At 34.4% G+C, this 24,673-nt stretch overlaps 1 protein-coding gene and 1 pseudogene across 1 annotated transcript; both read left to right on the forward strand.

Moving 5' to 3' along the window:
• The first annotated feature begins 807 nt into the window (after positions 1–807).
• On the forward strand, positions 808–24,453 carry PPP1R2 (protein phosphatase 1 regulatory inhibitor subunit 2). The gene is made up of 6 exons (XM_033134001.1): positions 808–1,248; positions 12,099–12,206; positions 14,467–14,544; positions 15,072–15,166; positions 19,891–20,058; positions 22,035–24,453. The coding sequence occupies exons 1-6, from the start codon at positions 1,127–1,129 to the stop codon at positions 22,079–22,081; spliced, it is 618 nt and encodes a 205-aa protein (XP_032989892.1). The 5' UTR covers positions 808–1,126; the 3' UTR covers positions 22,082–24,453.
• On the forward strand, positions 15,643–15,756 carry LOC117014692 (uncharacterized; annotated as a pseudogene).
• Positions 24,454–24,673: the final 220 nt, after the last annotated feature.

Raw genomic sequence — 24,673 nt, forward strand, 5'->3', positions numbered from 1 at the left:
ACTGGACCTGGAGCTGAGCTGCATCCTCCACAACTGAGATTAAAAGGACAACAACTTGTCTTGGAAAAAGTCCTAGAAGTACACAATGTTCCCCAAAAAAGTCCTGTTCCCCTTCCCCAATAAAATCTTAAAAAAAAAAAAAGATTTATAAAAAAAAAGCCACAAAACTAGGAACTTCTGCCAGCAATACCTTCTACGGAATTATTAACACAGAGGGAGAATGTAGTAAAATGGGGAAACACCAGACCGGAAGACAGGAGTCTGAAGTTCTATGACCCTGTGCTGTGGATGGGCTGTGTGACAATGGTGGTCAGGTCATTGTCCTTCAATTTCTCCAATAGTAAAAGTAGACTATTTCAATGCTGATGGTCTCTGATTTCAGAAAAGTCAATATTCTATGATATACTAGGTCTCTAAGGATCATTTCAATGCTGATATTCCATGATTTTATAATAGTTAAACTTTTTATGCGGGTTAAAAGGGAAGAAAAGAGACATTTCTCTGAAAGACAGTCAACAGTTCTGAGGAATGATGTTTCACCTTTGAGCCTCAGTTTTCTGGTCTATAAAATATAGAAATGACAATATGGACTTTATAAGGCGGTGGGGGGGGCAAGTGCTTGGCCACATGTATAACTTTGTACAGAGGCAAGCCAGGAACCTCTCTGAAGTCTCTCTAAAACAGGTCCTGGGTTCCTGGGGCCCCATCCGGCTACCTGTGAGCACAAGCAAGGGCCAGGAGAGGGCGGGGCGAGAAGGTAGGCATTGTTCTCGCCCCGCCCTCGCCCCGCCCCCGCTCTAGTATCGCGAGAGGGCGGGCCTGCTTGGCTTCGGCGTCGGCGTCGCTCCGGCGCTGGGGCGCTAGGCCGGCTTCCCTCCGCGGATCAAGTGCCGGTGGCCAGCGCGCGCGAGTGTCCAGTCGCGCGCCGTCGGCCGGACGCCAGAGCGTCGGGGTCGTTGTTTGGTGACAACGACGCCGGTAGCGGTCTTCGCGACAGCAGGTGCGGCTGCTTTAGCTCCAAGAGGGCTCGGCGGCTGCCTGGCGAGTCCCTGCTCGCATCCAGCCTTTTCCTTCCTGGACCCGACGCCAAGCAGCGACACTGAGCCGACCGCCGGAGCGGCGGGCAATGGCGGCCTCGACGGCCTCGCACCGGCCCATCAAGGGGATCCTGAAGAACAAGAGCTCTACGACTTCCTCTATGGTGTCCTCGGCCGAACAGCCCGGCAGGAGTGTCGACGAAGAACTGAGGTGAGCATCTCGAAGGACGGCCGCTCTCCTCCCGGGTCGGCCTGGGAAGCCCCCCTTCCCGGACCGAGCGGCCTCGCCCTCCCCGCGCCGCCGTTACCTACCCCGACCGGGGACCCCTTTGCGCGGGCTGGCGGGCAAGGCGGTTGCGTGGATTTGGCTCTGGCGCCGCTTGCGTCTCCTTCCTCCGGCCGGGCTGAGGAGTGGAGTGGTTTTAAAGAAGGCAGGAGCTATCAAGTGTTTTATCTTTTTTTTTTTTTAAATGTATACGCATGTGTAATTTTCAAAACATACACCGTGACCTTTGAACTTTCGGATATTGGAAACATTAAAGAATCAAATTGAAGTTTCAAGGCTTCACCTGTTAAGCTTTTATTGTTTCTTAACCTCTTATCTGAGGTATCTAAAATTCTTCAATAATTATTTTCTTGGCTTGGGAACCGTTGGCTTGGGAACTCTAGTCTCAAGCTAATAAGAGACCCCTCCAAAAAAGAAAATGTCTCCATTCCTCTAATTGTCTTTTTTCCAGTCATTCCTTTATTCGTGAACATTATCAAAAGCATCATGCCACACTCACTCTCTCAGGTCCTGGTTTGTCATATCTCTGCCCCTAAGAGAAACCAAAATTTTCCGAGTCTTTGCTCTATGTTTAATGGAGAACTACTTATTGCTAATTATTTTTGCATCTGCAAGGAGGGTTTAAGTGCTTCCTGGTCTTCGTTCTTGTAAAATACATCTAAGCTCAGAATAGTTCAGAAAGTAGCAACTGAAAATGATCCAGTGATAATTTAGTTGCTGTAGGATATTCGCAGGTATTCATGTAAAAAGATGTTGACCCATAGCATTGTGTGTAATAGTAAATAATTTGAAATAATCTAAGGCCCATTAATAAGACTTGTGAAATATTAATTATGGTACATTTGTATAATATGGAACAACATACCAGCCTTTAAAAAAGAATGAGGTGTTTATGAGAAAGATATCTAAGGTGCAATGCTCAATGAAAACAAGTTGCAATCCAGTACATATAGTGTAAAATACGCCACTGGGTTAGTGGTGCTAGAGGGCTTGGTATAAAATACTAAAACTATAAGGATTCTACATTCTGGAAATAAGACTTAAGAAAAATTATCATTGAAATCTGTAAAGTCAGAGCTAAAATGAAGGCTATTCAGGAAAACTTAGAATATTAGAACTAGGGCATATCTGTTTAAAGGATCATTTTAGGACTATAAAAGGAGCTACTACTTGGTAAAGGTAAATTTACGGGGATTTGTGTTACCTTAAAGAAAACATAGGAGAAAACATAAGTAGGATCACAGTTTAGAATCATGACCTTGGGATTAGAAAGGACCTTAGTTCGTTTAGCAATTCCCTCACTCCCACTCTTTTGGATGCTTGACTCTTACATTCTCTTAACACAATTTTCTATTTGGGATAAGCCGTTTGAAATGGGGGCCGGGAGTAGTCAATGGTTGAAGGTCACCGGATTAAGAAAACAGTATCACCAGAACATAGCTAGCTGTAAGAGGAAGACCAAGATAATTTGAAAACAAAACAAACCATAGAAGGCTCTTAGGCAGCTTCAAGGTATTCAGCAGAACTATGGTTCTCACTGGCATTTATGTTATTTAGTTATTCTCTAGTGTGAGCTCCTTTTTGTTCAAGTGGTTTATAATTTTCTTTTATTTTTCTCTGCTTCCTTCTATTTATTCCTTCTACTTATTTCAACTTTGCGGTAAAATCCTGTGGCCCCACCCTATATAGGGTTGGCCTCTCTCTCTATAATTGACTGGCATTTATTTCCACATTTTTCTGCCTCGAAAGCCACTATACTAAACTGGCTCACCAACACAGGGTTTCTCCTTATGTAGGAGCTGCTAGCAAGGCAGATTTCACCAGGGGTCCTTTGCAAGGTGGGTGACTTTGATTGACTTGTCTAGGAAGTTATAGTCCTGCCTTTAAAGAGAACTAGCAAGCCCTAATTCATTGAGGTTCAGGTCATTATGTCGTAAAGGGGATGGGCTTTTCATGATTAGTGTTATATGACTAAAGCAAAGAAACTAATTCTATGGGTAATACAGTTGACCCTTGAACAACATGGGTTTGAACAGTGTGGGGTTTTTTCCAAATACTTTAAATGTATTTTCTTCCTTATGATTTTCTTAATATTTTTTCTCTAGTTTACTGTAAGAATACGGTATATAATACATAGCACAAAATGCAGGTTAATTGACTGTTTATATTATCAGTAAGGAAGGCTTCTGTTCATGGTAAGCTGTTAAGTTTTGGGGGAGTCGGCGCCCCAACATTAGCATCGTTCAAGAGGTCAACTGTACAGTATACATTATTATGTATTTATGTCACAGCTCATGCAAACAATATTAGCGACTTTATGAGAACCTCTTTGAACAGAAACAATAAAAGTATAGTTGAACATGCGTGGAACAAACTTTGTAATGTTTTATTTAAGTACAACCAATATTTCTCCTTTCATATAAAAGGAATGAAAAATAGTTCTTTCAGTTACAATGCACTTAAAATTCAGAAACTAATAAGTGTAATGTAATGGTCTAACTTTAAATGTTGGAACAGAGTATAAGGCAAAAGAATCTCATATTAATATAAAAACAACCAGGAATCTAAGTCAATTCTGGTTATTCTCCGTAGTTATGTTCTATAAAGTCACCACAAACACTGAATTAGTGAATACTGAATCGTTGTTCCTAGCGGAAATACAGTGTTAGGTTCCTGCAAGCCTTTGGTCACATTTTCATTAACCAATCAATATATAACCTTTTTTTTAAAATTAATATTTCTGTTTAAAGTCATCTGATTTTATATACTGTTGATTCATTAACATTAAACACATGGCCAGCAGCACTGTCACTCATGTCTAACTGAAGTTTATCTAACACATATTTTCTCCAGAAGGCACATTCCAGCCTCCTTGCATTTAGGAACACCAGACAGGACTTCAGCACTACACTCGGGAGCCATTTTGACAACAAATTCACCAACAAAGAGCACAGAAAAGCAATAACGTGATACTAAATAGACTGCAGAAAGAACACTTACTTACAGTATGAGAGCTGAAACTAGAAGGTAAAGCTTCTCCTTCTTTAACCTCAGCTGGGAAGATGCATCAGGCAACTCAAATTTTTCCCAGCTCTGGGCATATCTTTGAGAGACTGAGAAAGTGCCTCTGAGTATTGATTTTGGAGTTACAGATAAATTTTAGCAAGTAAGGTTTTGTGTAAATTCAGAATCTGTGAATAACCATACCATTTATTGGTGTCTTTATCATGTAAAACGCAGTGGTAGTTTCCCTTTTCTGCACATACCACTTCCAGCCGATGACATCAGTTGTGAGAGGATGTCATTTAACATAACATTTTATTTAACAAAAGGAGATGTTACCAAGGGACTTTTTTTAAGGCCAGAAGTTGAGTTGTCTTATTCCAGTGGTCGCTGAATTTTTTCATTTTTCAATAGGAAAAAATTCAAATAAGCTTTAAATGTGTTTGTTTATTATCTATATACATATATATGATGTATATATTAGATAATATCTCAAAGCTAAATATACACTTAAAGTGAACTTTATAGAATGCCATATTTCATACAGTCTTTAGAATTTTTTTATACAGTTTGCATTTGTACTGTTCAGTGAGTGCTTTTTTTCAGGTACCATTTGTCAGGTACTATTAAAAATTGATCGAATCTGTAAATCCACATAATTAGGTATAGATAAATCTCAGTACATTGCAAAACACTATTCAAATAATATAAACTCCACTGTTATCGCCTATGATTGGGGAATTTCCATTCTTTCAGGATACCTTGAATATAGTACATAACTCATGAAAGTCTAATGTAACACATTTAGTGAGTTAGTATGTGCATTTTATTAAAAACAAGACACAATTGATTCTAAGCTGTACCATGATTTTATGTACCACCAAGAAAGAAAAAAAATACTGCCAGTTACAAGATGCCATTCATTTTAAGATACTGTTTTCAGAGATACTAAAAGGAGAAAAACGTGCTTTTGGAATTGTTGAAAGTATATTGAATGTTACTAAAGCTGTCATATGAGAAATGTCTAGGCTAGTGATTAATCAGGGACCAGATTGCCTGGGTTCAGGTCCTGTCTGCTTATTAGTTCTGTGATTTTCAGTGAGTTATTCGTTATAACCTAGTTTAACTATTAAATAAGTCAGTAAATGTAAAGTATTTAACCCAGTACCTCCCCCTCAAATGTTAGTCTAGGAAATAAATATAAAAATCTAATTTTTCCCATATCTCACTGTATTGTATTACACAACATGCTTTGGAATCACTGTGTTCAATTCAAATTCTATAGTAGTCTTAGGTAATGTATGCAAATTCTTCTTGAAACTACTGTGCTTGAATTAATTTCCTTTAATATAATTTTATATAAGCATGCTTCAACTTTGTCTTTTTCTGCCTATAAAGGGATATGGCATATAGTCAAAGGCTCACTGAGTAAAATTTTCCAAAAGTGATGTTTTGTTTACTAATTGCTTTTGTTAAATGTGTAAAGATTCAAAGTCTTGTACTTTGTCAACCCACTTAAGTTACATCTTCATTTAAAGAAAGAATCAAAAAAAAAGAAAGAAAGAATCATTTCTTGAAAAGAGCAATTGAAGTTTAACATCATGAAGCAAAATCCTGCTTTCCACTCCAAGCATGGCTAAATCTATCAGATGAGCAAATCACAGGCAACAAAAAGTATGAGTAGGGGTGGCCGGATGGCTCAGTTGGTTAGAGCGTGAGTTCTTAACAAGGTTGCTGGTTTAATTCCCACATGGGATGATGAGCTGTGCCCCCTGCAACTAAGGTTGAAAATGGCGACTGGACTTGGAGCTGAGCTTTGCCCTCCACAACTAGATTGAAGGACAACAACGACTTGGAGCAAATGGACCCTGGAAAAGCATACTGTTCCCCAGTATTCTCCAATTAAAAAAAAATTTTTTTAAGGAAAAAAAAAGTATGAGCAGGTCTTTGAGATGGCATCATATAAGCTATCAAAGTGAAAGTGAAAAGCAGAAACTTTCTGGACCAGATTTAGGCTGCAGGAAAACCAGTCTTTCATAGTGAGGGAGGAAACTGAAACCAACAGGTGCTTTCACCCTCACAACAGATCTGCAATATAAGTGGTGGTGGCCCTGTTTTTTTAAGTGGAGATAATGACCCAAAGGTCACAGGAACAGTTCCTTATACTGTAGGGATTAAACTCAAGTTGACTCCTTTGGGTTTTGTTACTCTACAACTAATGTTAATTCTACCAAAACTTGAGAGATGCTAATTTCCATATCCAGTGTACTCTGCTGACAGTTTCCTTTACTTCACTACTTTCCATCTAAGAATTCTAGCATTCTTTGGAGCCTATTGTTTTTTGTCCTTATTTAAATTCATGTTTTTGCAAGATACGGTGAAATTCTTTGAATTTGAATAATTCTAAGAACTTCCTTTTCTCTTAGTATTGTGTTGAAGTAGTGAAAATTTGAATATATAAAAAAACTTTAATTCTGTTTATGGTGGAAAGTAAATGGCAAACAAACTGGGAAAAACTTGGGTTATATATAATGTTATACATAATGTGGTTTATATCTTATAGATAAGTTTGGGTTACATATAATGTGGGTTAAAACTTTTCTTATAAATTTGTAAGAGGTTTCCAATAAATAGGCAAAGGATGTAAACATAATTCATACAAGAAAAGTAAAATAAGTATTTTTTTCATATTATTTATTAGGTAACAAGCAAAGAAACACATAACTTTCCACACACAATCCTGGCAAAGTTTTGGTAATATTTGGAGACATTACAAATAGTCCTCTTTTTAAAAAGCTATATGGCAACATGGAGTGAACTATAAAGCTCTTGATAAATTTTAACCCAGATATGCCTATCCTAGCAAATTATTCTAAAAATATCCTTGAATAGGGTATGCACAAATATGTTCATTTCTGCTTTATTTTAAATAGTAAAACCTTGGATTCAAGGTGAATAATGTATTATTGAATATTATGTAGTTATTGGAAAGGTAAGGACTAGAAAATACAAGCAGCTTATTATGATAAAATACATATACTGATGTGAAAGCTATCAGTATGTGTATTTTTATAAGTGCCGTATGAATTGTTTTATATATACATACTATGTTTTATATATACTGATAGCTTATGTTTTTTTCCATCTACATTATACAGAGTAGAAAGAATATGCAGAAATCAAAATTGTTAATGGGTTCAGGTGCTGGGATTGTGATTTCTAAATTCTTAATTTTAAGAAAATGGCATTTCTGCTTGTATCCTACCATTCTTCTAGCATTAGCTCACAAAACAGATTTACAAGGTATTTGGTTTTCTCCACTCCCCCCATTAGAGATACCTTTTAAACTCCAAAGGTCCGTCATCTTTATTCTGTCTTAAGCAGTAATGATGATAAATTGTCATTTTTAATTTTGTTAACATCATTTAGGAAATAACTTGTTTTACTTTGAGATTAGGAAGCACCCAACAAGGTCATTAATGTGTGTTTATTTTTTTAAATATTTATTGTAATGTAATACACATACAGAAAATTATATTAAATGTAATTTCACAGCTTAAGAAATTGTTATAAAGCAAACTCATCTGTAACCACCATCTTGGTCAAGAAAAGGAATGTTTCCATTACCTCAGAAACGTCTCCTGCCCTTTCCTATCATTCTCCTTCCTCCCCCCAACATAACCATTATCCTGACTTTTATGGCAAACAAACTGGGAAATCATTCTAAGTATACATCCCTACACATATTTGTTTCGCCTGCTTTTGAACTTTATACAAATAGAGATGTGCTAGTTTTCTTTTACAGTATCTTTAATAGAAAATCTTAATTGGGCTGTCTATTAATATAGGTTTTATGAAACTTTGACCTCTGCTTTTCTGTTTCTGAATTGGACTTAACTCTGGCTGTCATTTCAGAGACATTATCTATCAGGAGGAAACGGTTAGTTACCAGATCGTGGGGCTCCCTTCTTTTATTAATTGCTTTCTGCACAAAATTAATCTACTTCTCTTAAAACTGGAATGCATTTCTTTCATTATCCTTCTAATTAGAAGCTTCACAATCAATTCTGCTATCTAAATCTTTAGAAGTATTTATCTTTTCATTGTGCGTTTCCTTATATAGAATATGACTGTGAGCAAACCTAATCATTTGCTTTCTAAATTTATAGAAATTTGTAGATAATAGAACTATTTTGCAAAATAAAATGTCTGAAACTAGATTTAGTCAAATAGAAAACTGATTGCTTTTTAGAAAAACTCATTCTGTGGCAGATCTTAAATATTTCAAAATCATTTAAATTTTGAGTCTTGCAGGGCAAAGGTAAAAGACATTCAGTACAAAAGCAATTTAAGTATCTTTTCAGAATGCCTTATCTCAAACTATTCTCTACAGTGCTAAGTGATAGTTTTAGGATTTTTAACCCCAAACTTTAGATTTTAAAATCTTAAAAACTCATATATTTGTGTGTTGGTTTTATAATTTGGTTTCATGGACATTATTTCATTTGATTTTCTAAACAATTCTGTATCATAAGAAAGACTGTGGGCCGGCCAGGTGGTTCAGGTGGTTGGAGCGCTGTGTTCCTAACTCCTAGGTAGCTGTTTCAATTCCCACACGGGCCAGTGAGCTGCGCCCTCTACAGCTAAGACTGTGAACAATGGCTCTCCCTGCAGCTGGGCTGCCGTGAGCTGCCCTGGGCTGCTGTGCAGTCGTGGGCTACCCTGTGCTACCATGAGCACAGGGTGGCCAGCATGAGTGGCAGGCAGCCAGCGAGAGCTGCTGTGAGCTTCTGTGAGTGGCCGACTGACGACCAACTGCCTCAGCCAGGGGGTGCAAGGCTCATAATACCAGCATGGGCCTGGGAGCTGTGTCCTACACAACTAGACTGAGAAACAATGGCTTGAACGGAGTGGGGAGGAGGGGAGGCGGAAGAAGGGGAGGGAAAAAAAAAGACTTATTAAAATTCCATTTTATTATAATTTCAATGTAGAGTAAATGTAGGCCAAGAGAGGATGTTTGTTGGACTTGCCTGTAGTCACAGAACTAGTGAAGTGCAACTGGAACTTGAACCTTAAACATCTACCTCCCAGTTAAGTTTCTGTTGTTTTTCTGCTGCCACAAGACCAGCTATTACTATGGTAGATAATCGGAAACTAGGCATCTAAAGACGTCAGTATTGTAAAGCAAGGTCTATTTACCTAGTCTATTTCAATCAATTTATTTTTAAATACTAGCAACATTTAAATATGATTGGTTGAAAATTCAGGTGAGTTCCATGCTGAATGAATAAAAAAGCAGTTCTTTAAAGAAGAAATCTTGTTTCTGTGTTTATGACCTATATATCTTAATTTTTTGCCTCTTATAAGCTTTTAAGATTTTGACTATTTTATGGTGAAGAGACGTTAGGCAACTTCTGACTATTTGGGAAGGGATTGGGAGTTGTAGTCTCAGTCACCTGTGGAGTATATGTCTGGGCCAGACTTCGCCTCTTAATAAAACAAAGGAAGGCTTGGAAGGAAGTTGTCTGGCAGAGAGGTCTTTGATGTCTTTTTTAATGAGTAGATAAGGATTTGTAATTAAGGCATTTATTGAGTAGTTGTGCAAATATTTTATTGCATGGATAGTAATGTATGTTCATAAAACACTTCTAAAACATTTTTATTTTTCTTAAGTAGATTTATCCCATGTGGTCTAAGTACAGTAGTCCCCTCTTATCCGTGGTTTTGCTTTCCACAGTTTTAGTTACCCACAGTCCAAAAATACTAAATGGAAAATTCCAGAAATAAACAATTCATAAGTTTTAAATTGCACACCGTTCTGAGTGGTGTGATGAAATCTTGGTGTGAATCATCCCTTTTTCCAGTGTATCTACACTGTATACACTACCTGCCCATTAGTTACTTAGTAGCCGTTTGGTTATCAGATTGACTGCCAGTATCACAGTGCTTTTGTTCAAGTAATCGTTACATAGTGGCCTAATGCTGTGTCACAATGTCTCTGTCATTCACTTCACCTCACGTCATAAGGGTGAGTACAATAAAATGTTTTGAGAGACCACATTCACATAACTTTTATCACAGTATATTATATAATTGTGCTATTTTATTGTTGTTGTTAATCTTTTACTGTGCCTAATTTATAAATTAAAATTTATCATAGGTATGTATGTATAGGAAAAAACATAGTATGAGATATGATAAAAATACAGTGAATGTTTAAATTTTTAAAAAATTATTACAGTAAAAGACACACTGCCATTAATCCCCCTCAAAATACTCCCTCTTGCTTTGAACACACTTATCTCAGTGTTCTTGCCACTTTCTGAAGCAGTTCTGGAAGTCCTCTTTCGTGAGTGTCTTTAGTTGCACTGTCGTGGCTGCCTCAGTGTCCTGAATTGATTCAAAACATTTACCTTTTGTGGTCATTTTGACTTTGGGGAAGAACCAGAAGTCACGCAGTGCCAGATTCGGTGAATAAGGTGAATGAGGACACACTGTAATGTTTTTGTTGGATAGAAATTGCTGTACCAGAAGCGATATGTGACACAGAGCTTTCCCATTGTGATCAAAATATACACTGAATGCTGCTGCTGAGTGCCATCCAACAGAAAGCAGGGATCTTCAATACAGGAAGTGGCACATCAAACCTTAGTAACTGTGTGTTTCATTCAACTTGTTTGGTGCAGTCGGGTGTGAGCTACGGTTGAGAGAATGTTTTAAATTGTGCTGTAGATCATCCTCCATCATGACAATGCTCCATGTCACACATCGCTTCTGGTATGTCAATTTCTGTCAAATAAAAACATTATGGTGTGTCCTCATCCACCTTATTCACCAATCTGGTACCATGCGACTTCTGGCTCTTCCCCAAAGTCAAAATGTTTCAGGACGTGAGGCAGCCACGACAGCACAACTAAAGACACTCATGAAAGAGGACTTTGAGAACTGCTTCAAAAAGTGGCAAGAATGATGGGATAAGTGTGTTCAAAGCAGGGGGCCGTATTTTGAGGGGAATTAATGGCAGTGTGTCTTTGACTGTAATAATTTTTTAATTTTGTTTAAACATTACCGTATTGTTTGGTCTTCGTATACACCTTGTATATAGCGTTCAGTATTATCCACAGTTTTAGGCATCCATTGGGGGTCTTGGAATGTATCCTCCACAGATAAAGGGGGACTGCTACATACTATTTCTTAGCAAACTCTTACTTTTCTAGATTTAAAAAAAAAAACTGAGCTGTAATTTTACTTTTTTTGTAACCTAAATATTTAGTGGTATATGAATTTAATGAGGTTTTCTCTATAGTTTTATGTTCTCATTCTCTTGATTGTTATGGATATCTGAAAAATTTAGGCCAAGGAAATACTGTTATGTTTTAATCAAGCTGTTAACTAATATATAGTAGATCAAAAATCCTTAACTACTGAGATCAAACAATGTGTAAATTTCAATTTCTGCTGTTATTGATTCTGTAGACCAGATGAAGACTAAGCATATCATAATGTAATAGTGTTTTGAATGCCTGGCAAAGATTATGAATAATGTGTTTTTTAATATGTGGGCACTAACTATTTTATAAAATATTTACTGATGTTTTATTGTAATTAGTTATGGCTTTTACCCTAAGTCAGTTTCTATTCCAAGAAAGATGTAAAAATAGAAGTTAGCAGTCAAATAGAAATTGAAATGTGTGATTTGGATGGTTGTGAATTTTAAATGTGCACATTTTTTATCTTTAACTGCATTGAAGAAAAATTCTTTTTAATTTTAGTAAGAAATCCCAGAAGTGGGATGAAATGAACATCCTGGCAACATATCACCCAGCAGACAAAGACTATGGTTTAATGAAAATAGATGAACCGAGCACTCCTTACCATAGGTAATATTTTGTAGACATCATTCCTTTTTTGACGTGTTTACATTTTGCATTTGATACAAACTTCTAGAGAACAGCTGATTTGAATTTGTTTGTTTATATATTTGTTACTGAGCACTAATTAATAACCCAACTGCATATTTTTGTGTAATGATATAAGTAATATGTAACTTTAAAATTATGGGATCCATTTTATACACTATACTTGTAGTAGTAAGTGTTTATTTGTTGCACCTCAGTGTTCTCTATCTGCTAGTGATGCACACACTCTAGTGACTTTTGCCTTCCTTAAAATAATCTGTTTATAAAAAGGAAGATGAGAACTGGGCTTGTTTGCTTCCTAAGTAGAAATCAGGGTTATACAGTCTCTTTGCAGAAAAGGATAACTTCACAGATAGTAACTTTTTTAACCCATTCAAAGACAACTGTCATTACTAGTTTGATGTCCTTGTCTTTGAACTTACATTATATTGCAGTTCAGATAATTGCGTTGTGAATGTTGGCAGTTTTGAGTCTTCCAGAATTTTAAAATAAATTTTAAAATAATAGTGTGTGGCAGTGATTCATATAAAGACAAAAATAATGCACCAATAAGCATTATGAAAAGATGGAGTTGTAAAAGAACCAGAAATACCCAATTCAGATCATGCCCTAACTTATATTGAAAAAATTAAAATTTCCAGAACTGAAGTATTTTGTCATTGAAGTAAGACACCATACTCTTAAACACAGAAGTGACTGTTAAAATAGAGTTAAGAAATTCTGTTTTAAATCAGTGGACGAAAACTTTGGAAGAAGATACATTGAAATAACTTGATAATAGTAAAAATAAGAATAAACTTGAATATTGTGGAAAGGGTAGAAAGAAAGAATGAAATGAGGAGGTACAGATACTGACATTCCAATATTAATAAACTTGAGGGAAGAAATAGACATACAATTTATGAAGAGTTTATATCCTTGTTTTTCTCCTAATTGCAAGCATATACTTTAAAACATCTTAAAACTTTTATTATACCAGACGCCAAAATCAGGGCTTGCTTTCTTCTCAATAAAGGTAGTAGACATCCCTTACTTATTTTTGTTGGTTGGAGATAACTATCCTAAAACTTAAGATCAAACATGATTCAAAAAAATAGCTGTAGCCATTATTTTTAGACTTTATATTTAAAATATAATAAATTAGAATGGTAGATGTTTGATGTTGCTTTGTTTCTCTTTTTACCTTACCTATTCTTCCTTTGAGAGTCTCTAAAAGGTACTTGGTCCCTAAGTGATTGAGGCTATATGTATGTACAGATATATGTGCTAGGCTTTTATCAATTTAGTGCTCTGTTTTACCAGTTTCTTTCATGGCTTTTTTTTTTTAAAGAGTTTTATTTAACAGAGAAGATGTTTTTCATAGAAAGATCATGTTATACTACCTAAGAATCTCACATTAGTATAACAAAAAGTTACTGCTTTTATATATATGTACCCACACAAACACACATAATTCGTCTGTAAACTTTATAACATAACCTAGAATTTTCTATAGAACAATTCTACAAATTGATAGATTATTTTACTCTACTCTGCTTAATTATATACAATAATGTAATTTAGTTTATTTCAACTTCCCTTGGAAAAAAACAGCATCATATAAACTATAGCACTTATTTAACTTGTCTCTTTAACCAAGAAAGGTATAAACCAGTGTCTTGAGAATTAAAGATTCCTGTTTTCACAATTAAATGAAGAACACATTTTTCATTAGGAGGTAGATCGGGAAAGCTCAATAGCTTTTACACTTCCTGAATTAGTTCAAAATCCAATTTGTTATTTTTACCTAACCTTATGTCTACGTAGATCATTTTTGTCTATCTTGAGGATGATGTACCAATACATATTCTAAAACCAGACGGGGTTTTTTTTTTTTTTTTTTTTTTGCATTATTTATTACCTTCAGCCGGGTGGAATAATGAAAGTATTTTTATTTTTTCAGATGATTCAAGTTTTCAGTGTTTATCTTCATGGTCACAGTAGTGTAAATTTTAAAAATCATTTGAAGGCTTTTCTTGATTTTAAATATTTAAAAATATTTAAAACACTTTTAAATATTTGCATTGAATAGAAACTAAAATTAAATTTCAGAGATGACAACAGAGCTTTAAATATGTTTATATTTTAACTAAGGCAATAGATTTATTATGTTTACCTTGTTTTTCTGCTTGAAAAATTATAGTTCAGGTATTAATTAATTATAATCTGCTTGTCATCCCAGTATGGTAGGTGATGATGAAGATGCATTGAGTGATTCAGAAACCACCGAAGCCCTAACCCCAGATATGTTAGCTAAGAAGTAAGTACTGATGACTGTAAAGCATTTTCACGTATGCTCTTTTTGTGCAGAGTTAAAGGCATTTTACTTTATTTGTACAAGTATAAATGAAAAGCATGTTTTTTCATAACCTTTATAGTCTTGTTTGTAGATTAAAATCAAGGAATGCAGGTGGCAGGAAGATTAAAGTATCAGAGCCTAGTATGCAGATTCTCTGTGTCAGTTCCTTGTGAGTTTTTTTTTGTTTTGTTTTTTAATATCCTGCCTCCTGGGTTTTGAAAATAGAAGTGAGAAAGGCAAAAATAAATGAATTCCAAACCAAAAAAACCTTTATTCCTTTGCTGTTCGTTGATTTGTCACCTTCCACTTTTCTTGTTGATTGATTTCTCCACCTATGCCTACTCTCTTGCTTTTTATTTCCTTACCGGGTGATAGCTAGTATGTTAATGATCTTCAGATGGTTTTGTGAGACTTAAAAGTTGAAGAAGTCACCTAACTAATAGAAGAATATTACAGTGTTGATTTTTTTGTAAATGATTGTTGTTTAGATTAGCTGCTGCTGAAGGCTCAGAGCCAAAGTACCGGGTTCATGAACAAGAAAGCAGTGAAGATGAGGACAGTGACCTGTCACCTGAAGAACAAGGTAGTTTATTTCCTTTTCCACTTTCAGCATTATACTAATAAGTGTTGCTAAAATGAATCATTATTTGGAAGATTGTCAAACGGTTTTCCTTTTTGGGTTAGTGGTTTGATGGGATGTTAGGGAGCAACATTTTAAAATTCAGATTCTACTTGTGTGAGTTTATTATATAACATCTTTTCTCCCCCTGATTTCAAGAATTTGGGAAAATAGTACCATCTTTAAAGTAATTATTAGTGTTTCTGTCTTTGTACCTTTTTTTAGAGCCTGGTATAGAGTAGATAACTCAGTAAATATTTATTAAATTAATGCTTTTAAAGTCATTGAGTGTTTGGATAGTTTAAAAGTGGATAGAAGTAAAAGCTAATTTCCCGTTTGCTTGTGCCTTTTCTGTTAAGACAGTGTTAAAATGTAACAAGTGAACCAAGACAGTGAGACATAGTGTGAAAATTTTTATTAGGTCCCATCAAAGACCAGTTGTGTCATAGGAAGGAGTAAAGATAGACTCTCAACAAGGATGGAAGAGGCTCTTGTAGACCTTACAGCACATAGACGGTTAAGGCATTGCTATCTACTCATGGTTTCAGTTTTTACAAGTAACAGTGGTTATCTATGGGTAAGGAGAGAAGGGAGATATTTCACCTTGTTGCTTTTTATACTTTTGAACCATGCGAATATAAAATCGTCTTAGGAATTAAAAATTGTTTATATAGTTTTTTCCAACTATTTTTAAAAGGAAAAACCAAGCCTATAAGTAGGGAAAAAAGATGCAAGAAAAACACACATCCTCACAGAAAAGGAAAGAAAAGAAAGTAGTAGTGTACTTGAAGCCTTGAAATGTGGGGACTACCTCTACTGTAAAGTAGTTCAGAAACGTGAGAACTAGGATTCCGAATATTTGCTAGTTAACTGTCAGAATCTTTGTCATATGTAGCTGCTAATGTATAATTTGCTAGTCCTTCCTATTGTCTTCAGAATACAGCTTATTCAATGAAACTGTGATGGTCTGAGCCTAATTGTTGTACAAGAGAGAAATGTTACATTTAGCATAATCTCAAATTGTATTCTCTCTCTTCTACCATAAATGACTTCCTGACTTACTTTACCAGAGTATACCCCCAAAAGGCCTTTGAAAAGGGATTCAAACTGAAATTGTGTCTAGAACTTGTTTCTTCATTTTTCTGTAGAAACATGATCTATTGAGAACAGGAAATTTCTTACTAATCTATATTGACAATTTTCATTAAGGGGGTTTTCCCTCTAATTGTAATTCCATGAATTAGCCAGCAGGGGGAACCATTGAATAGTTACAATTTCACAAGGTCAGTTCCCACTAGTAGAGTTACTGATGCTTATGTATAGATGTTTATTGCTTTTAAACAAATTACATGTCTGAAAATCCTTGTCGATTGACAAATTCTTAGAAAAAATTACCCTATAACTGATAGGATAACAATTAAGATATTGGCTATAGTCAGACAGATCTAAGTTTGAACTCCAAGTATGTCATTTGTCTAATTTGCTTAATTTCTCTGAGCCTCGGTTTCCTCATTTCTAAATTGGGAACTATAATAATATTTAGAGTCATTGGTGAGTATTAAATTAGATAAAGAATTTAAAGCACTTAGCACTGATTCTTGGCATATTGTAAGTGCTGAGTAAATATTAACTGTAAATAACTTAAAATAATTGGTATATGCTCCATTATATCATTTATGAAATAGTAAAAGAAAACGTAAAAAGGACTATTTACTTGTCTAGTCCACATGGTAAGTTGATGATTATTAGAACTGGGCCTGAAACCTGAATGTTCTTGTACTGCTTGCACTATGTTCTACAGTATAAGGATTATAAATAAAAGGAATGTAAATATTCAAAGAAGATTGAGACCACTTGTATTAGCAGCTTTTTATGAAATGAATACATTGCATGTTTTTAAAAAATGTAGTAAATTTTGAGTATTCCAAACTATAATGCTATAACAAGCAAAACCAAGTTCGATATCTCTTAGAATTAAAAATAAATAATTTTCTTAGACTATAAATATGATTCACAAAAGAGAAATACTGTAATATCAACTGCTAGGAATAAGAAACTGCAAATTAAAACAGTATCATATGGTAGCTTTCTTTCCTTTCAGATCAACAAAGATTTAAAAGAATGACAATTTCTATTTTGGTGTGAGTGTGGGGAAACAGGTGGCTCATGCACTGTTGGTGGGCATGACGGGGGTTGGCTTTCCTGTAACGCGGTACGGCAGGCAGTACATGAGCCAAAAACGTTTTTTGGTTTGAAATGACATCCTTTGATCTAGCAATTCAGTTTCCTGGGGTTTAATTCCAATGTTTTTAAAACACTTTTGACCATATCCCACTCAATATATATGTATACTTGTATATAAAATTACAAATATAAAAATTACAAGTATACTCACCTTTACTGTATGTGGTATGTTTCAGTTTATTCTGTTTTATTTCACTTTTTAAAAATGCTGGTTGTGACTCACTAAAGAGTCATGAGGCACAGTTTGAAAAACCATAGTTAATAATGAGAAAATAATAGAACAAATGAACAAAAATGTATGTCTATTACATCATAAAAACATTAAAAATGAAAAGGAGAATTCAGAAATCTTTGACCAAGAATAGGAGAGTAAATTACAATTTAATATTTTGTAACCATTTTAAAATTACATAAATCTATGTACACAGCAGAATTTTACTATGTCTTTATATATTTTATTGTCTGAACTCTGGATCATTTTAAGATCGAAAGAAAGGGTCACTATTATAGTTCCATCAGACAGTAGGCATAAACAGACTTCCTGGACATGCTGAGATTTAACGGTCATCCTAACTACATAGTAAGTGAAAAGAACAACATATACAACAATGTATTTGTTATGAAAATTTTTAAGAAAAAGTCTAGAGTCAAAATATTAATGGTAATTTTTGAGTGAAGAAATTAAGAGCGATTTTAAGTTTCTATCATTAACTTGTGATACTTTGTAATAAGAAAAACTGTTAACCTTTTTAGTAAATTGATCTCGTATTGGAGGCAATTAGAACCGTTTTTTTGTTTTGTTTTAATATTGTCTTGTACATCATCTGAATACTTGAAAGACATAACTAAAATTTTAATCATGAGGATTTGGTCTTTTTATTGGTCTCTTTTTAAAAAAAATTTCACTTCTCTCTACAATGTGGTACTGTCAAAAGTGTAAAACTAATCACAAAAGTACTTTCATATGTAAAGAAGAAGATGTCTGGCCATCTTGGTATTTTCAAAAAATGCTTATGGGATGCTGAAATGGATGTTGGTCTCAGAACTGTTTTGAAAAGTGATTGGTGAGTAGTGAGGTGAACTGTAAATGCCTGTTTTTAAAACACAAGTTTAAGTATAGATAATGATAAACATTTAGTGGGAATTAGAGGACACTGAAAAAGTAATTTCAATAGCCTTATTCTGAGAGATTTCTATTTCTCTGCGCCTTTTTGGCATTAAAATATTTTTAGGAATACCATAATAAAACTATGGTGAATGAATTTTAATGTTCCTGTTTGACAAAATAAACAGGTGACAATTTTATATCAACCACTCTTTTTTTGTTTTTTAATTTACTGGTCTAAGAAATTTTAAAATCTTATAATTATTTCTTCATAAATAGTTGATCTTTAAAATGCTATTAATAAAATATGAGCAGCTGTGTTGATTTGCTGCTAGTTTAATGTTTCTATGGTGAAGACTATAAATGAAAGAATAGTCTAGAATCACTTCAGTATTCCTTATAACAGGTTTTTCTTAAAATTACTTTGGCAATGAGGTTATGTTTTTAGCCAGCAATGTTTTAAATCATAGTAATTTCTTAATGAATCATAAGAATTTTTTTAAAGGAATTTTTCCTTAACTATAAAAATAGAAGACTTGGGGCGGACGGTGGCTCAGTTGGTTAGAGTGCGTGCTCTCAACCACAAGGTTACTGTGGGCTGTGCCCACTGCAACTAAGATTGAACAACGGCGACTGGACTTGGAGCTGACCTGCGCCCTCCACTACTAAGATTGAAAGCACAACGATTTGACTTGGAGCTGATGGGTCCTAGGAAAAACACACTGTTCCCCAGTAAAAGTCCTGGAAATACACACTGTTCCCCGATTAAAAAAAAATAAAAAATAGGAAACTTGAAAATATTAAAATTATCCCATAGTTCCTTGACCCAGAATTAACCACTGTTAATTGTTGAGTCTTATTTTCTCAGTGTGCGTATGCATGCACATACATACGGGCTTTGTACATCAGACTTGTACATAATACTCATCAATTTGTACTCTGACTTTCTGTATATGTGTGTATGTTACAGCTTGCTTTTTCCCCCCGTTCAACTCTTTCTGGAGATTTTTTTCTTCACAAATATAACTAATGGCTTTAGTCCTGTAATCCAATTAAGATGTACTTGAACCATCTAAAGCAGAGGTTAACAAACTTTTTCTGTGAGGGACCAGACAGTAAATATTTTAGGTTTTGTGGGCCATATGGTCTCTATTACAACTGCTCCACTCTGCCATTGAGCTCAAAAGCGACCTTAAGCATCACAAGAACAAATGAGCATGACTGTGTTCCAATGAGCATGACTGTGTTCCAATAATACTTTACTTACCAACAGACACAGGCTGTAGTTTGCTAGTCCTTGAGCTAAAGACTTCCTAAGCCTGTTTTTTGTATCTTATAGAAAAAAAGCGACAGTTTGAGATGAAACGGAAGCTTCACTACAATGAAGGACTGAATATTAAATTAGCTAGGCAATTAATTTCAAAAGACCTAAATGATGATGAGGAAGATGAAGAAATGTCAGAGACTGCAGCTGGAGAACGCATGAATACAGAAGAATCAAATCAAGGTTAGATGGTTCAGAAATATCATTGAGAATCTTGTGATCCTTTGTGCCTAAATAATATACTTTATTTTGCTTTAAATTTTTGAAGAACCTCAGAATATTTTGCTGTGATTCACTTATGCCAGAAGTTTCTTAAATTTCAACCCCTGTGGCCAGTTTCAAAATAAGGTTTTTATGCCCAGAGTTGATTTAAAACCACATGTTATATGGCTGTGTTTTTGGTTTACTTGACTTTAAGCAGTGATGTTTGTCTTTATATTAAGCTGTATTTTGTTTTTAATGTTTTAAATCCTGTTTTATCTGTCATAATCTAAATTAAAGTTGAAACTTTTTAAAGGAAACCTGTTTTTAATATGGAAGATCTGTTTTAACACCCTTTCGGGTACAAAGTTAATCATCTCTCTCCAGTGTTGATTCTTTTCACTGTTGGATTAACAAGTTATTTTGCTGATTTTTATTTTTGTTTTGTTTTTTTAAGTCTCAGACAACTTACCCCTGCAGCCCTCCAACTGTTGATCAGTGATAGAAAATAGATTTTATTTATTTTTAATAAACTATTATTTTGGTATTCAGTGAAGGTGAATTTTCTATACCTCTAATGCAGATTTTGTGCCCATTTACCTACTCTTTGTACTTGCAAACTGATACTTTTCAGTGGAGAGGTAACTTGCTTTATTTGTTGTGCCTTAGATGGCTAAGTCTTAGGGAAATAAATAATTGTTATATTATTATTTTGGAGAGCCTGTATGAAATATGAGTGATTTCATGATAGAAACTGATGGCTACTATGTCTCATTATGTCAGGATTACAGTATATTTTGTTATTCCATATTAGCCTTTCATAGTTTGTTTTTATAATACATCATTTCATTTCCATTTTATTCACTATAGTCTATTTAGCTTATGTTTAACTTAAACTTTATTTCGAGTAATTATTGTTATACGTCTCCTTCTTTCTCTTTTAAAATTTATTATCCATTTTTAGTTTACCTGTCTCCTAATTCGTGTGTTTCCCATTTACCTACATCTTGGTGATTTATTTTGATATCTTCAAAGTGAATGTTTCTTTGGTTGTAAGTTTTAATCAGTTTCTACTCCGACTTTCAACATCAGTTCTTAGTGACTCTGGACAAGCACTGGAAATGCCCCTCATGTGCCACTGAAAGTTTGTAGCAGCACCACTGTGCCAAAGGTTAAAGGGATTTCTTTTTTAAGCCACAGCTTTTGAAAAATAACTGGCCTTTTGATATCTCTACTTGTAAGACATTAGATTTCCCACATTTAGTACATAAATATACTTTTTTTGTTTATAGATAATGCTCAGTGCCTGATTTTTCTTCAGTGGAGATGAAGTACTCCTTACATAGGCGTATATTCTACTTAGCTTCATACAGTCCACAAGGATAGAAAAGACTACATAATAAGGCATAAGGAAGAAAGTTCCTTATTTATCCTCTACCCTTTTTAGTTCCTTAAAAAATCTTACCAGCTGTTAAAAATTCCAGGTTCTGTGGAACCCATTACGTTTTCAGGATTGTCATTCTCTTCCTTCACCCCCGACCCCTGTCTATTCCCATTTGTTTTATTACTGTTTTTGTAAAAAGAAAAGTGGCATGTTTAGACTCTGAAGAAATACTTCATAATTTTGGTATCATAAATACAAATCTTTTTATACCTTTGGATATTTGAATTGTAATAAAGTCAGCTATCCAGCTGTGATTTATTCACAGAAATGTTCAGCGTGAAACCTGTTTGTCCTATCACCAAGTAGACTTTCCTGTTCTGCTCTTTAGAATATTTAGGGAGTATGCACATTCTTCATGTCAGACTAATCTGCCTACATGAAGAATACCTTATTGTTTTTTAGATCTTTATATTTGTTTATTATCCATGGCAATGGAAGAGAACTTTAGCTCAGGTGGTTCCAAGATTTATAATATACAACAAAAAATTATGTTAATTTTCTTTTATCTTTGCAGGATCTACTACAAGTGACCGACTGCAAAAAAAATCACAGAATTCATAGAAGAGATTTTCAACACTGAATTGTCAGATACAAACCCTGTTACTATACTATACTGCTTCTTGTTCTCTACAATTCATGACATAAGTACCAAAATGCATACCAGTTATTATATGTTGTCAAGAATTAAATAACTTTAGACTAATTAGACTGAAAATGCCTAATTGATACATATATTCTTGTGCCTAGTACTTCACTATAAATACAGCATACTATCAGTCCAAAACTGCATTACTTTTGTAAGAACACTGGTTAATTTGTGTAAGATATATAGCTTTTTATGCTTTAGAGGTTAAACAATATCTTGGGGATGGGAAAGGGATCTAATTTATTTTCTTCACTTCTAGACATGATAGCTCTTACAAATTTTTGTTTTTAATCAACATCCAATTGGAACAACAGATTATTAGTCTGAGAAATATTCAGTCTGAAAAGTATTTTAACACACGTCTTCAACTTGGTTTGTCTGTTTAATTGAAAAGGATTGTAAGAGTTACTATTGCCATTTTCTGGCCTACTACCTTTAAAATTCTTTTTGAGTTTCGTTATGTTTACAAGGAAAGGATTGAACTTATTCTCACCAGAACTAGCTTTTTTCACAAATTATCAGGTTAAACTTGCACTAATGTTTGCTTTTTTTTTTTTTTGTACACTTGATGGGCAAATTTCAGATCAGTTTTTTAAATAAATATAATTCTAATATAGTCTCAGCATTCCCTTTATATACCTATCTTAACCACCTGCCTTTATTTCTTACTCTTTTCCACATATGCACACAATCCTTTACCTTTATTAAAGGATCATAAAGCTTATCATGACATTAGGAACTCTTCCTTCTCTCACATATTCTTTCATTTGCTGCAACAGTGAAAATCTTATTTTGACTTCAATGCCTATTTTTTCTTCTAATACATGGAAAAAATAATTGAATAGCAGCAGTACTATAGAGAGAAAATACAATTCAACTGCAGAATTTCTACTCTGATTTATAGCTTGCTAATTAAATTGCTATTACTAGTTTATTGTTTGACTTAATTAGACCTTAGGAAACAACAGGTTTTTTTGCATGATGAGAGAATTGTGTGTAACCAGTGATATGATGATAGTTCCTGAATGTACAAACAGAAGTAATCCTGAACACTTTTTAATTTAAAAACTTTAATCCCTGCTTTAAGGGAATATGATAATGTATACTATGACAAGTGTACTTTATTCTTCTAACACAGTAAGATTGAGATTTTTTTTCCTGAAAGGCAGTGCAGTTCCTGTGTATCTTGGTTTAGTGATCGTTTCATTTCTAGTCAATTATTTGTATCTTAATTTTTTTTTAGTACCCAAAGAATCCATTCTATGAACAGACTTTTTCAATCATTTCTGTATATTGTGTCTATGAAATGGCTGTTATTGGACAGCTTATCTTCTCCCTACAAGCTTATGGAAATACCAGTATGTCAAAATAAATGAAAAGTGGGAGAGTTCTGTGCTGTTAGAAGAAGGGTTTATTATTTTGAATGTCTTTTTTAAATGGGATCCAATCAAAGCACTTCTGAACTGCAGGTATAGTATTCTAACTAAAACATGATAGCTAGTAATATCACAAAACAGTGTTTATCTCTGCTTCTTGAATTTAGAATGTTGAGGTATTCTTACCTGTTTAAACCCGCTTGGGGGGTTTTGTATTCATATGTGTATCCATATGTTCATGCACACAGACCTCTGTTTTTGGTTTTCTCATTTTGAGTTCTTAGAAAGTATCCACATACTCTTTATTTGTAGAAATAGCTGCTGTACAGTGAAGAAAACCGATTCAACTGATTGGTTGGTGTTTTCACAACTGATTGTTTTGGTGTCTTCTACAAACTATTTCTTGAAACTTCAATCACAGGCCAAACTCATTTCTTGTTTCAGGAAGTGTAGATAGTTATCTCAGGGGAGTAAGACATGGAAAAGAGCATGCTCAGTGGGATTTTAGGTAGTCAAATATAACTGAGTAAAACTTTTCATCAAGTCATGAATTCCTAAGTGACATGGTATTGGACGATAAGAAATGAACCTTTATGATTCAAGTTGCATTTTCTGTCAATGTTCAGTTCTAGCCTAGCCACGGTAGATTTTATGTTCAACTTTTTAATTGATACCACTTCCTCTGCTTAACTCTTTTGGTGTCATCTTTTCTATTCATGTGTTTTCAGTCCGAAATTCAGCAGTGAAGTTCTTTAAAATCTGAGACATAATTGTATAAATAGATTGTTAAAATAAGAATAGCTTTAAATTGAAAGTTAAAGCAAAGTGCCGTTTTTCCCTAGACTTTTGTTTACATTTTTCCCTTTAAATAGGTACACTAAACATTGTAATAAATATAGTAATAACGACAATTGCTTGTCTATGGATGTTACTTTCTTGTTAACTAGCTATCTCAGGATCATGTTCCATTGGCCATGTGTTCTAGATACCAGGAGACGATCTTGGACGACATTGTATAGTTTGTTTAGCTGTGATAGAAATGATAACGAGATACAATTTATTGGGAACCTTTTATTTACTCTTGTCCAGCATTTTGCTAGATCTCTAATATATAATCTTGAAGCCAACCAT

Source organism: Rhinolophus ferrumequinum, chromosome 2, assembly GCF_004115265.2.
Source record: "Rhinolophus ferrumequinum isolate MPI-CBG mRhiFer1 chromosome 2, mRhiFer1_v1.p, whole genome shotgun sequence".
NCBI lineage: Eukaryota > Metazoa > Chordata > Mammalia > Chiroptera > Rhinolophidae > Rhinolophus > Rhinolophus ferrumequinum.